This window comes from Coregonus lavaretus (genome assembly GCF_964263955.1).
Source record: "Coregonus lavaretus genome assembly, chromosome: 26".
NCBI classification, from domain to species: Eukaryota; Metazoa; Chordata; class Actinopteri; order Salmoniformes; family Salmonidae; genus Coregonus; species Coregonus lavaretus.
In genome coordinates this window covers 35766484-35782309 of record NC_140013.1, presented here as the reverse complement: position 1 = coordinate 35782309, position 15826 = coordinate 35766484, and the positions used below count along the sequence as shown (strand labels likewise).

General features: G+C 40.6%; 1 protein-coding gene across 1 annotated transcript; it reads left to right on the top strand.

Moving 5' to 3' along the window:
- Positions 1–5690: 5690 nt before the first annotated feature.
- LOC311102002 (olfactory receptor 10A2-like) lies at positions 5691–8450 on the top strand (the record flags this gene model as incomplete). Its single annotated transcript, XM_084143225.1, has 2 exons — positions 5691–5766; positions 7498–8450. The coding sequence occupies 2 exons, from the start codon at positions 5691–5693 to the stop codon at positions 8448–8450; spliced, it is 1029 nt and encodes a 342-aa protein (XP_083999351.1).
- Between the last annotated feature and the right edge of the window lie 7376 nt (positions 8451–15826).

Here is a 15826-nt window from a genome sequence, read left to right as displayed (position 1 = left end):
ATGCAGATGGCTATAATGCCCTCTAATAGACATACTGTACACTGTTCTTGTAGGTCAAATGCATACAAAAAGGGGGAAAAACATGTCTTCATTTTCACACAAACCAGATAGGTGCAGTGAAATGTGTCGTTTTACAGGGTCAGCCATAGTGGTATGGTGCCCCTGGAGCAAACTAGTGCTAAGTTCCTTGCTCAAGGGTACAATCAACCAATTTTTCACCTTGTCGGCTCAGGTATTCGAACTAGCGACCTTTTAGTTACGGGGCCAACACTCTAACCGCTAGGCTACCTGCCACCCCCCATTTGTATAGAAAGATCTAATAACATTTGCATGAGTTTTCGCTTCCAGACGTCTCGCTTCCAGACAAGCTAAACACCTTCTTCGCCCGCTTTGAGGATAACACAGTGCCACCGACGAGGCCCACTACCAAGGACTGTGGCCTCTCCTTCTCCGTGGCCGACGTGAGTAAGACATTTAAGCATGTTCACCCCCGCAAGGCTGCTGGACTAGATGGCATCCCTAGCCGCGTCCTCAGAGCATGCGCAGACCAGCTGGTTGGTGTGTTTACGGACATAGTCAATCTCTCACTTTCCAAGTCTGCTGTTCCCACATGCTTCAAGATGGCCACCATTGTTCCTGTACCCAAGAAAGCAAAGGTAACTGAACTAAATGACGATCGTACCATAGCACTAACCTCTGTCACCATGAAGTGCTTTGAGAGACGTGTCAAGGATGATATAACCTCTACGATACCTTCAATTTGCTTACCGCCCCAATAGATCCACTGACGATGCAATCTCCATCACACTGCCCTATCCCATCTGAACAAGAGGAATACCTATGTAAGAATGCTGTTCATTGACTATAGCTCAGCATTCAACACCATAGTACCCTCCAAGCTCATCATTAAGCATGAGGCCCTGGGTCTGAACCCTGCCCTGTGCAACTGGGTCCTGGACTTCCTGACGGGCTGCCCCCAGGTGGTGAAGGTAGGAAACAACATCTCCACTTCGCAGATCCTCAACACTGGGACCCCACAAGGGTGCGTGCTCACCTCTCTCCTGTACTCCCTGTTCACCCATGACTGCGTGGCCAAGCATGCCTCCAACTCAATCATCAAGTTTGCAGATGACACAATAGTAGTAGGCTTGATTACCAACATTGATGCAATTAAATACTTTAAGTCCGGGAAAACTCCAGGGTTGGATGGCATACCAGTCGAGGTATACCAAACCTTTTTTGATATATTAAAAGGGGACCGTTATTAGCATGTTTTAACCACTCCTATGTAAATGGTAGATTATTTGACACTCAAGAAGATCTCATTATTACTGAAACAGGATACAAGTGGAAAATATAAAGATCCAGTCCATTAAAAAAATTGGAGGCCCCTTACACTTCAGTGTTGTGATGCAAAAATTCTAGCAAAATGTATAGCGCATAGAATTAAAAAGGTATTGTCGGATATTACTCATTCTAATCAGACAGGTTTTTTACATGGAAGACACATTGGAGATAATATAAGGCAAGTATTGGAAACAATAGAACACTATGGAAAATATTGGAAACCAGGCCTGCTAGTCATAGCAGACTTTGAAAAGGTATTTGATAAAGTACGACTGGAGTTTATATATAAATGCCTGGAGCATTTCAATTTTGGAGAATCTCTTATAAAATGGGTCAAAATCATGTATAGTAACCCTAGGTGTAAAATAGTAAATAATGGCTATTTCTCAGAAAGTTTTAAACTGTCAAGAGGAGTGAAACAAGGTTGTCCACTATCGGCATATCTATTTATTGTGGCCATCGAGATGTTAGCTATTAAAATCAGATCCAATAATAATATCAGAGGATTAGAAATACAGGGCTTAAAAACGCTGATGATTCATGTTTTCTTTTAAATCCACAACTAGAATCCCCCCACAGCCTCATAGAGGATCTAGATACATTTTCTAACCGCTCTGGATTACAACCAAATTATGATAAATGTACTATATTCCGTATTGGATCACTAAAAAATACAATTTTTACATTACCATGTAGTTTACCAATAAAATGGTCTGATGGTGATGTGGATATACTCGGAATACATATCCCAAAGGAAATAAATGATCTCACTTCAATACATTTTAATAGAAAGTTAGCAAAAATAGATAAGATCTTGCTACCATGGAAAGGTAAATACCTGTCAATTTGTGGAAAAATCACCCTGATTAACTCTTTAGTATTATCCCAGTTTACCTTTTTGCTTATGGTCTTGCCTACGCCTAGCGAACAGTTTTTTAAATTATATGATAAAAAAAATTCCATTTTATTTGGAACGGCAAGCCAGACAAAATTAAAAGGGCCTATTTAAATAATGAATATGAATTCGGAGGACAGAAATTATTAAATATTAAAGCATTAGACCTATCACTAAAAGCTTCAGTCATACAAAAGTTATACTTAAATACGAACTGGTTCTCAAGCAAATTAGTAAAACTGTCTCACCCAATGTTCAAGAATGGCCTTTTTCCCTTTATTCAGATTACAACCACTCATTTTCAGTTATTTGAAAAGGAAATCATCTCCCAAATATCACTATTTCTAAAACAAGCCATAGAAAGTTGGTTGCAATTTCAATGTTATCCTCCAGAAACGACAGAACAAATAATGAAACAAATATTGTGGTTAAATTCAAATATACTAATTGACAAAAAACCTTTTTTTTGACAGAATGTTTAAAAAAGGTATAATCTTCGTAAATTATATCATCGGTAGGACTGGTGGAGTTATGTCGCACATGCAAAATCTGCAGAGCTGGGAAGATTCGCCCATGCATCCCCTTGTCGCACATGCAGCTAACAAAAACATATGGAAATGTCTGCTCTACCCAAAATTACAACCAAATAATTGCAGCCTTACCGCAAAAGTTAAAGAGGAAAGTGGAAGGGGGAGAAAGTAAGGAACTTGTCTGTTGGCCTTGCATTAAAGAACACAATTTGTTAAGGAAAACTGTGATAAATAAAAAAGTATATCAGTTTCACTTAAGGACCAAAGGATTGACAGCCGTCCCATATAGATTGCAAAATAGTTGGGAGGAGATTTTTGACGTACCGATCCCATGGCATAGTGTTTATGAACTGACACGCAAAACGACACCGTGTTCAAAAATTTTAATCTTTCAATTTAAATTATTATATAAAATTATTGCTACCAATAGAATGTTATTTATATGGGGGATACAATCTTCCCAGCTCTGCAGATTTTGCTGTGAAGAGACAGAATCATTAGTTCATTTGTTTTGGTTCTGTCCATTTGTAGCTTGTTTTTTTGGACACAGGTCCAGGAATGGCTAAAGGATTGCAATATTTACCTGGAGCTAACCTTGCAGATAGCACTACTGGGTGATCTGAAAAGTCATAGTCAATCGATCAATAATATAATAATACTTTTAGCAAAAATGTTCATTTTTAATTCACAATCTGTAGAAGCAATGAGAATAGAAAGGTTCAGAGCTTTTGTAAAACATCACAGTGCGGTTGAAATATATATGGCAAAAAGAAATCCTGTATGGATGGTGTTAAGAGATAGATGGGAGGTGTTGAATGGAGTTGAAGGATGGGACTAATAACAAATAACAACAAATAATAACAAGATAACTAATAATGTGGAAGTGATGCAGACAATTACATGGATGGAAGTTACAATCTACTATCCTTTTAATTTGCTCATTCTCTGAAAAAGTGTACATTTTAATTATTTGATTGAATCATAATAAACAATAAGCATCAACTTGTTATGAAATTATTGTTATTCTCTATATACATTTCTACAAAAGTATATATCATAGGCAAAATATAATGTATTTTATTACATTAATTGTATTTATTCAATGCAACAAGATAGGATACTGTAAATGTTACCAGAAAACCTTAATGTAAAAGAAAATATTTCACAATTCTCATAAATATCATTGTGACTTTGGCTGTGGCTAATTGAAATTACCATTCAACAGCAGGAAATATCCCAGATTGCCTTTAACATGTTCAGGCTGCTACACTGTCAAATAATAGTGATATAAATACATAAACTGCCAATAATCGAGGGCCTTTTACTCTGACACAGTTCCTACAGTCCTTCTGGTGCTCCCTCTCACAGGAGCAGAGCCAAGCAATTGCCATTCATGTCTGTCTGTTTACCAAAAACATCACAAGAGGGGCATACAGTGAGCTCCAAAAGTATTGGGACAGTGACAAAGGTTTTGTTGTTTTTGAAATGATAGAATGACTATCAGGTTAAAGTGCAGACCGTCAGCTTTAATTTAAGGGTATTTTCATCCATATCGGGTGAACCGTTGAGATATTACAGCACTTTTTGTACATAGTCACCCCATTTTAGGGGACCAAAGGTATTGGGACAAATTCACTTAAATGTGTATTAAAGTAGTAAAAAGTTTAGTATTTGGTCCCATATTCATAGCACGCAATGACTACATCAAGCTTGTGACTCTACACATTTGTTGGATGCATTTGCTGTTTGTTTTGGTTGTGTTTCAGATCATTTTGTGCCCAATTGAAATGAATTATAAATACTTTTGGGGTCACTTTTATTGTAAATATGAATATGTTTCTAAACACTTCTACATTAATGTGGATGCTACCATGATTATGGATCATCCTGAATGAATCGTGAATAATGAGAAAGTTACAGATGCACAAATACCATTCCCCCCAAGAAATGCTAACCTCCCCTGTTATTGAAATGGTGAGAAGTTAGTATGTCTTGGGTATCTGTACTTGACTTTACTATTTATGTTTTTGACTACTTTTACTTTTACTTCACTACATTCCTAAAGAAAAGGATGTACTTTTCACTCCATACATTTTCCCTGACAACCAAAAGTACTCATTACATTTTGAGTGCTTAGCAGGACAGGAAAATGGTCCAATCCATGCACTTATCAAGAGAACATGCCTGTCATCCCTACTGCCTCTGATCTGGCGGTTTCACTAAACATAAATGCTTCATTTGTAAATGATGTCTGAGTGTTGGAGTGTGCCCCTGGTTTGCCATAAATAAAAAATATATAGAGAAAATGGTGCCATCTGGTTTGCTTAATATAAGGAATTTGAAATGATTTATAGTTTCATTTTTGACACGTAAAGTAAAGTATATTTTTTGCAATTACATTTAATTTTGATACAAAAGTATATTTAAAACCAAGTACTTTTAGGCTTTTTCTCAAGTAGTATTTTACTGGGAGACTTTCACTTTTATTTGAGTCATTTTTTATTAAGGTATCTTTACTTTTACTCAAGTATGACAATAGGGTACTTTTATCACCACTGGTGTAGATTATGTTATTCTACTTAGTACATTTAATCACTGCATGGATGCTATATAATTGTATATTAAATCACAGACATGGCATGGCCTTACCAACTTAAATTGGACCACAGTGTATTGGACAGGCCTGCATTGTTTTCATGTGATATGATACCTTAGAGACATAAAACGTTTGAAGGGTCTCTGTGTTCTGATCAAACCAATTAGAGCTGGTGTTGTAGGTCCCAATAATGAGCTTGTTTCAGACAACATGATCAATAGGTCCCAAAGTGACTCCTCTGTTTGCTGTCTAATTAAAAAGCTTCCTGAAAAGGATAACAGAGGAAGAGCGGGTGAGGAGTTCTTATAAAAGTTGTCACATTATGCAGCTCTTCCTCAATCACAGAGATGCTGGTCTCAGAGCAGGATTGTCTGGTGAGATGACCAACGCAATGGCAAGTAAGTGAGAAATCCAGTGCTTTCTATGATATGACAATTGTTTGTGTTTTCTAATTTTCCAATTGGAAAAATATAATGATACAAGAGCTGTTTAAGGAACAAGAAGAACGGCAGCCATAATAAACATCTTATTTTTCTCTTTCAGGTAAACAAAATTACGTTTCCGATATTTAAATAGGAAGTTCTCACCGTCTGATTAATGTAAAACATATTGTCAACAGTGGTTGGTGAATTGGAGGATGCTAACAATTTTCTGGTTTCTTTAGTACGTCCTGTTAAATGTTTTGAAAATGCAATGACAACAAAATGCATAGCTACAAGTATTACCCTATTTGAGTCAATGTATTAACCCTAACACAATCCATTCAACCTTAGCAGATTATTTTTTTCCCAATGTCCATTTGTTTTTGTTTGTTAAATGTATATTTATTTATTTGTTGTGTGAATCAATGGTTTTTGCTAAGTGGGATGCTTTGGATGACCCAACTCTGACATCCCCCCATTGAAATGTAAAATGGTTAAGGTAAGGGTTAAGGTTAGGGTTTGGTAAGGGTTTGGATAAGGGTAAGTGTAATGGTCAGGGTTAGGGGTCAGGGTATATGGTAGGGTCGTCCCAAGGATCCCTCTTAGCATCTACTGTGGCTCTGTGATTACCTGTGGCAACTTTGGACAACCATGCCCTTGTCCGGATCAACCTCACTGTAAACCTCCCATGTAAATGTGCTCAATGCTCAACACACTGTTGTTTGATATTTGGTTTGGTTTCTAATAGTGAATCTTGACTTAATTGAAAATCAGTAGTGTAGCCTCGCGGTTAAGAGCGTTGGGCCAGTAATTGAAAGGTCGCTGGTTCAAATCCCCAAGTCGGCAAGACAGTTAACCAAAAACTGTTCCTGGGGCACCAGAGATGTCGATTAAGGCAGCCCCATGCACCTCTCCGATTCAGCGAGGTTGGGTTAAATGCGGAAGACACATTGCCTGCAATGCCCCCCCCCCCCCCTTTCACTGTCAGCTGATTCCATACAATTATTTGCTTTAGAGTTTGCAGTGTTGTCTATTGGTGAAATGTCTTTACCTGAACAGTGAAAAACTATCAAACTAACTCTTATATCATCCTCAGCCTTTAAAGGCCTTTGTTTCCTTCTATTATGATGTTCCTTCTGTATCTCTTTGATTTCAAAAAGGTCCTACTATATGTGTGTATGGTGTGCGTGTGTGTGTGTGTGTGTGTGTATGGTGTGTGTGTGTGTGTGTGTGTGTGTATGGTGTGTGTGTGTGTGTGTATGGTGTGTGTGTGTGTGGTGTGTGTGTGTGTGTGTATGGTGTGTGTGTGTATGGTGTGTGTGTGTGTGTGTGTGTGTGTGTATGGTGTGTGTGTGTGTGTGTGTGTGTGTATGGTGTGTGTGTGTGTGTGTATGGTGTGTGTGTGTGTGTGTATGGTGTGTGTGTGTGTGTGTGTATGGTGTGTGTGTATGGTGTGTGTGTGTGTGTATGGTGTGTGTGTGTGTGTGTGTGTGTGTGTGTGTATGGTGTGTGTGTGTGTGTGTGTGTGTAATACCTGTTCATAATAAGGTCACAACAACTATACTACTAAACAATGTATTCCTTGTGGTTACACTGTGTCCGACTATATACTTACTATGTATTTATATACCAGTATGTGTTTTAGACAGTGCTTCGTGGATGCATGCTTTTAGATGAAAATCGAATTATTCTCATGATGTTTTTCAGATGTTTCTCAACCACTGGAGTTCAATGTGAGCCTCTTTGCAGATTTCCTGATACATGGAGGGGAGCTGGGTCTCAAGGAGATCTACACAGAGCTGGCCATCTTTCTTCTAGTGGTATACATCATGGTCCTCATTGGCAACACCATGATCATCACTCTGGTCTTGCTGGACTCCAAACTTCACACACCAATGTATATTTTGCTCTGTAACCTGTCTTTCATAGATATAGTGATTACCACCAGCGTTCTACCTAAAATAATATCAGTGTGTTTGTGGAATGATGTGTCCATTTCATTTGCAGGTTGCTTCTTGCAGATGTATACTTATTTGACATTCCAAATTGCAGAGGGATTTCTCCTGTGTGTCATGGCCTACGACCGCTATGTTGCTATCTGCAATCCTTTACGCTACAACAGCATCATAACAATCAAAAAGTGTGTGTTACTGGCCTCAACAGCATGGGCTTTGGGGATGATTTTTCCAGCATTGAATGTCATTCTTGCATCAAAACTACCTTTCTGCAGGAATGAGATAATGTTTTGGTTTTGTGATTATCCTCCGATTGTTACATTGTCTTGTTTGGACACAACTTTATTGATAGATCTAGCCCTCGCATGTGCTTTATTTGTGATGTATGTTCCATTCACTGTCATATGTTGGTCATATTGTAGAATCATCAAATCCATTTGCAAAATTGCCACATCTGAAGGGCGGAAAAAAGCTTTCTCTACCTGCTCCTCACATCTCATTGTTGTCCTTACCTTCTACATTGCTCATTCATGCGTCTACATCAGTGCTAAATCAAATAATATTCATCCCAATGTTCTCATCTTAATATCTATTGTCAACTGTATTTTAACTCCTCTTGTGAACCCACTTGTTTACAGTTTCAGAAACAAACAGATAAAGGATTCTGTACTGAAACTCCTGTCTTCCAATAAAGTTATTCCATAACGCACCATGTTTGGATTTTATTATTTAAAGGTCAAATGCAGCCGTTTTTTATTTGGATTTATTTATCAAATCATTTCTGGGTAACAATTAAGTACCTTACTGTGATTGTTTTCAATGAAAATGGTCAAAAAGAAACAATAGCTTCTTAGCATAGAGTAATTTCTCAATCAAGAATGTTGCTAGGACTGTCTGGGAGTGGTCTTAGTGGGGAGGGGAAAATTGAAAACTATCTGTTATTGGCAGAAAGGTTTGGAACTCTCTTTCTTATTGGTCTATTAACTAATATACCGCCTGGCAGGCCAAAACTCCATATCACCAGAAACAATTCTTACACTAAAAGGGCATTACCAATTTCGCAATTTCAAAGTATTATTCCAACCTCATAGTGTGTAAATATATATAGAACTCAGGTAAATCACATTTTTGACTGCACTGAGCCTTTAACAATGAATTAGCATGTTTGATATATCCTTATAATCAAATATGATTATGTTACTTTGAAATGGTAAAAGGTTACACGGCAAGGAAAAACCATTGTCTATACATTCCGGGTTGATATTGTCTGGAGCTTTCAGATTTTAAAACTATCACACACATTCAAGCGACATTGTATAAGGACATGTACAACTCCCTGCTGGCAACAAAAGATTGTTTATTGCATATCAGCATTCGCAGTTAACATCTAGCTAGCCGATGGAGTTCATGAAGAGTTTGTTGAGCATCTATCCATGCATATAAACATTTTAGAGGATCGAAATTAAGTGTTGGACATAATGAATCAGAAACTATGTGCCCCAGTCATAAGCATACATAATGATGCAACAAGGGAAGGGAAGCACAGAAGAGAGTAGTAGTTATTATTATCCATTTTAGCTCTGCTCTCGTTTGCCATGAATGCCATGCATGTATTACCGATCAACGCATGCGTGGGAGTCATTAGGCCTACTGTTGTGTGAAGCGCTGATTGGCTGGAATAATCCCAGGAAACCAACTATGTTCTGAACTATGAGAGAGTTTGCAGTTAGAGGAGGTGTGTGGAAGCCCCCGGGAAGTGCAGGGAGCGCTATAAAATAGACAGGACAACAGAAACACAACACTTGGTTTCTAGATCAAGTCCACATGATGACCTGTACATTGAGATAAACTAGTCATATTGTCAAGCCACTATCAGGAGTTTGATCTTTTCCATTTTCTTCTGTGAATTAAGTCTTGTTAAGTGAATTATTTTTGCAAACTGTATTAAGTAGCATTGTTTTGTGCACACTATACAGACGGTAAGTGTTACTGTATAGTGGGGAGGCAAATCATTGGTGTTATTGTGCTAATTCAATACCAGATTCATCAATTCATCATTTGCATCAATGGCTATTCAAAATGGTTTATATTACATGTAGTGTATACTATAGAGATGAATGATTCATGTTTTTATGTCTTTTTGTGTGTGTCTTTTCACAGAAATAGTCCAAATAATATCCAAATCTGTCGACAACATAAATGCCCTGAATACAGCTTTCACAATGTAGAAAGTAAGTGTCTCATACCAAATAAGATCGTCAACTATTTCTGTCGTTCTTAAGCAAATGCTGATATTGTGCACCTTTGTAAAATTATCTTCCTTGACCGCCAGTTGACTCTTGCATTCAAGCCAATGTGACTGTTGTGACTGACTTCCTCTTCGGTGGGGGTGAGAGAGGGTTCTACCTAGAGCTGGTCTTCCTATTGGTGGTCTACCTGATGATCCTGATTGGAAAACTCATCATACTTACCCTGGTGGCGACAGACCCCAAGCAGCAGTCTGCCATGTACATTTTCCTCAGCAACCTGGCCCTCATAGACACTGTGATATCAACCAGTGTTCTCTCTAAGATGATAGCAGTGTGTTTGTGGAATGACATAACCATCTCTCAGCATGTTTTATCCAGTTGTATGTGTTTTTGTCATTTGAAACCGTAGAGAGCGAGCTGCTGTGTGTCATGGACTATAACCGCTATGTCACCATCTGTAATATCTTACGCCACAGCTGCATTATCACTAAGAGAATGCGGCCTATTGGCTACAGCAGCATGGGCATCGGGACTCTATTTACCTGCTTTCTGTGTCCTTTTCGCATCACAAATACCCTTCTGTAGCAACAAAATACATTTTTTGGTTCTGTGACTTTCCTCCCGTTCACTGTCATTATTTGGTCCTACTTCAGACTAATTTTAACCGTCTGCAAGATTGCGTCTTCAGAGGGCCGTATAAAAGCCTTCTCTACCTGCTCCGCATATCTTACTGTAGTCCTCATCTTCCACCTCACTCACTCCTGCATCTACATCAGTGCCAAATCAAAAAAAAAACGTTCACTGTAATGTTCTAATCTTGATATCTATTGTTAACTGCTGTCTGACAGTGTCCCTGTTATGAATCCTGTCATCTATAGTTTCAGAAACAAAGAGGTAAAGGCTGCACTGAGAAAGCTCTGTTCTGGTAACGTCGGCTCTTATGGTGAATAACAGGGACACTGTTGAACTGTTGTGGGGTTAAACACTCAATTAGAATATGTAGCTATACAAAATGCAGTCATTTGTCAGGAGACTAGCAGAGTGTCTGAGCAGATCGAATTAAATATTTCTCTGTGGAGAGAGGTGAAATCAGTAGGGAATACAAGTTGGCACAACAAAGCAAGGATCAGGACATACAGTTTAGAATCAGGACATACAGTTCAGAATCAGGACATACAGTTCAGGATCAGGACATACAGTTCAGAATCAGGACATACAGTTCAGAATCAGGACATACAGTTCAGAATCAGGACATACAGTTCAGGATCAGGACATACAGTTCAGAATCAGGACATACAGTTCAGAATCAGGACATACAGTTCAGAATCAGGACATACAGTTCAGAATCAGGACATACAGTTCAGAATCAGGACATACAGTTCAGAATCAGGACATACAGTTCAGAATCAGGACATACGGTTCAATCCACTGTGAACAGAGAAAACAGAGAATAAACCCTGGATACGTAACAGCTAATAATTAAAGTGATAATCTTTGTTTCTCTTGACAATATCAAGTTGAATTGTCCCTTTCAGTATGTCAGACATACACTGGATCATGTACTATGAGATGTGTGTTGTTTTACAGTTTCAGACTAATCTTTCAGCAGCTTCTGGGCATACTTCCCATGAGCACTCCAACAGGCTAGGACAGGGCAGAGAGAAGAGTGTCTGCTAAATGACTAACATGACAAATTAGTCATTTAAAATTTAGAAGAAAGAACATGGAGAGCAATGTTAAACATTTTCAACATCATTCTCACATAAACACCAAAACACAATGAATGTAATTTAATTTCCTTCATTTGTAATTTAGTGAACACTAGATCATTTTTATACATTTATTCAAAATGACAATCTGTGACAACCTGATGTCAGCCAGAGCAAAGTCTCTGGGATATACAGATAACTGCCAAAATAAAAGAAACACCAACATAAAGTTTCTTAATAGGGCTTTGGGCCCCAAGGCACCAGAACAGCTTCAATGCGCCTTGGCATAGGTTCTACAAGTGTCTGGAACAAGTTCGACACCATTCTTCCACAAGAAATTCCATAATTTGGTGTTTTGTTGATGGTGGTTAAAAACACTATTTCAGGCGCCACTCCAGAATCTCCCATAAGTGTTCAATTGGGTCTGGTGACTGAGACACAAACAAACAAACAAACACACACACACACACACACTTTAAACACCCTATGCTCTTTTGAGACCCATCTTTCAAAGTCACTGAGATCTTTTCTTCTAGCCATGATAGCCAAAATAATGGGTAACTGGGATTTTATATACATGACCCTAAGCATGATGGGATGTTTTAATTGCTTAATTAACTCAGGAGCAACATCTGTGTGGAAGCACCTACTTTCAATATAAAGTTTTTTCTATCCCTCATTTAATCAAGTGTTTCCTGTACATGGGTAAATGTCTTAATGTGTCAGAGCACATGTGAACACATGGCAGATGATGCAGAACACTTTGACAATTTGGGAGTAGATTACCCTTCTGATGCTATAGCAAGAGATCCAGTAAAGCTGACATTATGAGCCAACCAGCAGATGTAACTGAGGCATCTGTTGACCCCAAGGAGGGATATGTTGATACATGCCCTAATAAACATACAGATGGCTATAATGCCCTCTAATAGACATACTGTACACCGTTCTTGTAGGTCAAATGCATACAAAAAGGGGGAAAAACATGTCTTCATTTTCACACACACCAGATAGGTGCAGTGAAATGTGTTGTTTTACAGGGTCAGCCATAGTGGTATGGTGCCCCTGGAGCAAACTAGTGCTAAGTTCCTTGCTCAAGGGTACAATCAACCAATTTTTCACCTTGTCGGCTCAGGTATTCGAACTAGCGTCCTTTTAGTTACTGGGCCAACACTCTAACCGCTAGGCTACCTGCCACCCCCCATTTGTATAGAAAGATCTAATAACATTTGCATGAGTTTTCGCTTCCAGACGTCTCGCTTCGAGACAAGCTAAACACCTTCTTCGCCCGCTTTGAGGATAACACAGTGCCACCGACGAGGCCCACTACCAAGGACTGTGACCTCTCCTTCTCCGTGGCCGATGTGAGTAAGACATTTAAGCATGTTCACCCCCGCAAGGCTGCTGGACTAGATGGCATCCCTAGCCGCGTCCTCAGAGCATGCACAGGCCAGCTGGTTGGTGTGTTTACGGACATAGTCAATCTCTCACTTTCCAAGTCTGCTGTTCCCACATGCTTCAAGATGGTCACCATTGTTCCTGTACCCAAGAAAGCAAAGGTAACGGAACTAAATGACGATCGTACCGTAGCACTCACCTCTGTCACCATGAAGTGCTTTGAGAGACGTGTCAAGGATGATATAACCTCTACGATACCTTCAATTTGCTTACCGCCCCAATAGATCCACAGACGATGCAATCTCCATAACACTGCCCTATCCCATCTGAACAAGAGGAATACCTATGTAGGAATGCTGTTCATTGACTATAGCTCAGCATTCAACACCATAGTACCCTCCAAGCTCATCATTAAGCATGAGGCCCTGGGTCTGAACCCTGCCCTGTGCAACTGGGTCCTGGACTTCCTGACGGGCTGCCCCCAGGTGGTGAAGGTAGGAAACAACATCTCCACTTCGCAGATCCTCAACAATGGGACCCAACAAGGGTGCGTGCTCACCTCTCTCCTGTACTCCCTGTTCACCCATGATTGCGTGGCCAAGCATGCCTCCAACTCAATCATCAAGTTTGCAGATGACACAATAGTAGTAGGCTTGATTACCAACAATGACGAGACTGCCTAGAGGGAGGAAGTGAGGGCTCTGGGAGTGTGGTGCCAGGAAAATAACCTCTCACTCACTCACGTCAACAAAACAAAGGAGATGATTGTGGACTTCAGGAAACAGCAGAGGGTGCACCCCCCTATCCACATCGACGGGACCGTAGTGGAAAAGGTGGAAAGTGTCAAGTTCCTTGGCGTACACATCACTGACAAACGGAAATGGTCCACCCACGCAGACAGTGTGGTGAAGAAGGCGCAACAGAGCCTCTTCAACCTCAGGAGCCTGAAGAATTTTGTCTTGGCACCTAAAACCCTCACAAACATTTGCAGCGCTCCTAGTGGCCGGGAACTTTAATGCAGGGAAACTTAAATCCGTTCTACCTCATTTCTACCAGCATGTTAAATGTGCAACCAGAGGGGAAAAAAACTCTAGACCACCTTTACTCCACACACAGAGACGCATACAAAGCTCTCCCTCGCCCTCCATTTGGCAAATCTGACCATAACTCTATCCTTCTGATTCCTGCTTATAAGCAAAAACTAAAGCAGGAAGCACCAGTGACTCGGTTAATAAAAAAGTGGTCAGATGACACAGATGCTAAGCTACAGGACTGTTTTGCTAGCACAGACTGGAACATGTTCCGGGATTCTTCAGATAGCATTGAGGAGTACCCCACATCAGTCACTGGCTTCATCAATAAGTGCATCGATGATGTCGTCCCCACAGTGACCGTACGTACATACCCCAACCAGAAGCCTTGGATTACAGGAAACATCCGCACTGAGCTAAAGGGTAGAGCTGCCACTTTCAAGGAGCGGGACTCTAACCCGGACGCTTATAAGAAATCCCGCTATGCCCTCCGACGAACCATCAAACAGGCAAAGAGTCAATACAGGACTAAGATTGAATCGTACTACACTGGCTCTGATGCTCGTGGGATGTGGCAAGGCTTGAAAACGATTACAGACTACAAAGGGAAGTACAGCCGCGAGCTGCCCAGTGACACAAGACTTCCAGATGCTTCGCTTCGAGGCAAGCAACACTGAAGCATGCATGAGAGCACCAGCTGTTCCGGATGACTATGTGATCATTCTCTCCGTAGCCGATGTGAGTAAGACTTTTAAGCAGGTCAACATTCACAAGACCGCAGGGCCAGACGGATTACCAGGACGTGTACTCCGAGCATGTGCTGACCAACTGGCAAGTGTCTTCACTGACATTTTCAACATGTCCCTGACTGAGTCTGTAATACCAACATGTTTCAAGCAGACCACCATAGTCCCCGTGCCCAAGGACTCTAAGATAACCTGCCTAAATGACTACCGACCCGTAGCACTGACGTCTGTAGCCATGAAGTGCTTCGAAAGGCTGGTCATGGCTCACATCAACAGCATTATCCCAGAAACCCTAGACCCACTCCAATTTGCATACCGCCCCAACAGATCCACAGATGATGCAATCTCTATTGCACTCCACACTGCCCTTTCCCACCTAGACAAGAGGAACATCTACGTGAGAATGCTATTCATTGACTACAGCTCAGCATTCAATACCATAGTGCCCTCAAAGCTCATCACTAAGCTAAGGATCCTGGGACTAAACACCTCCCTCTGCAACTGGATCCTGGACTTCCTGACAGGCCGCCCCCAAGTGGTAAGGGTAGGTAACAACACATCTGCCACACTGATCCTCAACACGGGGGCCCCTCAGGGGTGCGTGCTCAGTCCCCTGACTGCATGGCCAGGCACGACTCCAACACCATCATTAAGTTTGCCGACGACACAACAGTGGTAGGCCTGATCACCGACAACGATGAGACAGCCTATGGGGAGGAGGTCAGAGACCTGGCCGTGTGGTGCCAGGACAACAACCTCTCCCTCAACGTGACCAAGACAAAGGAGATGATTGTGGACTACAGGAAAAAAAAGAGGACTGAGCACGCCCCCATTCTCATCGACGGGGCTGTAGTGGAACAGGTTGAGAGCTTCAAGTTTCTTGGTGTCCACATCACCAACGAACTATCATGGTCCAAACACACCAAGACAGTCGTGAAGAGGGCACGA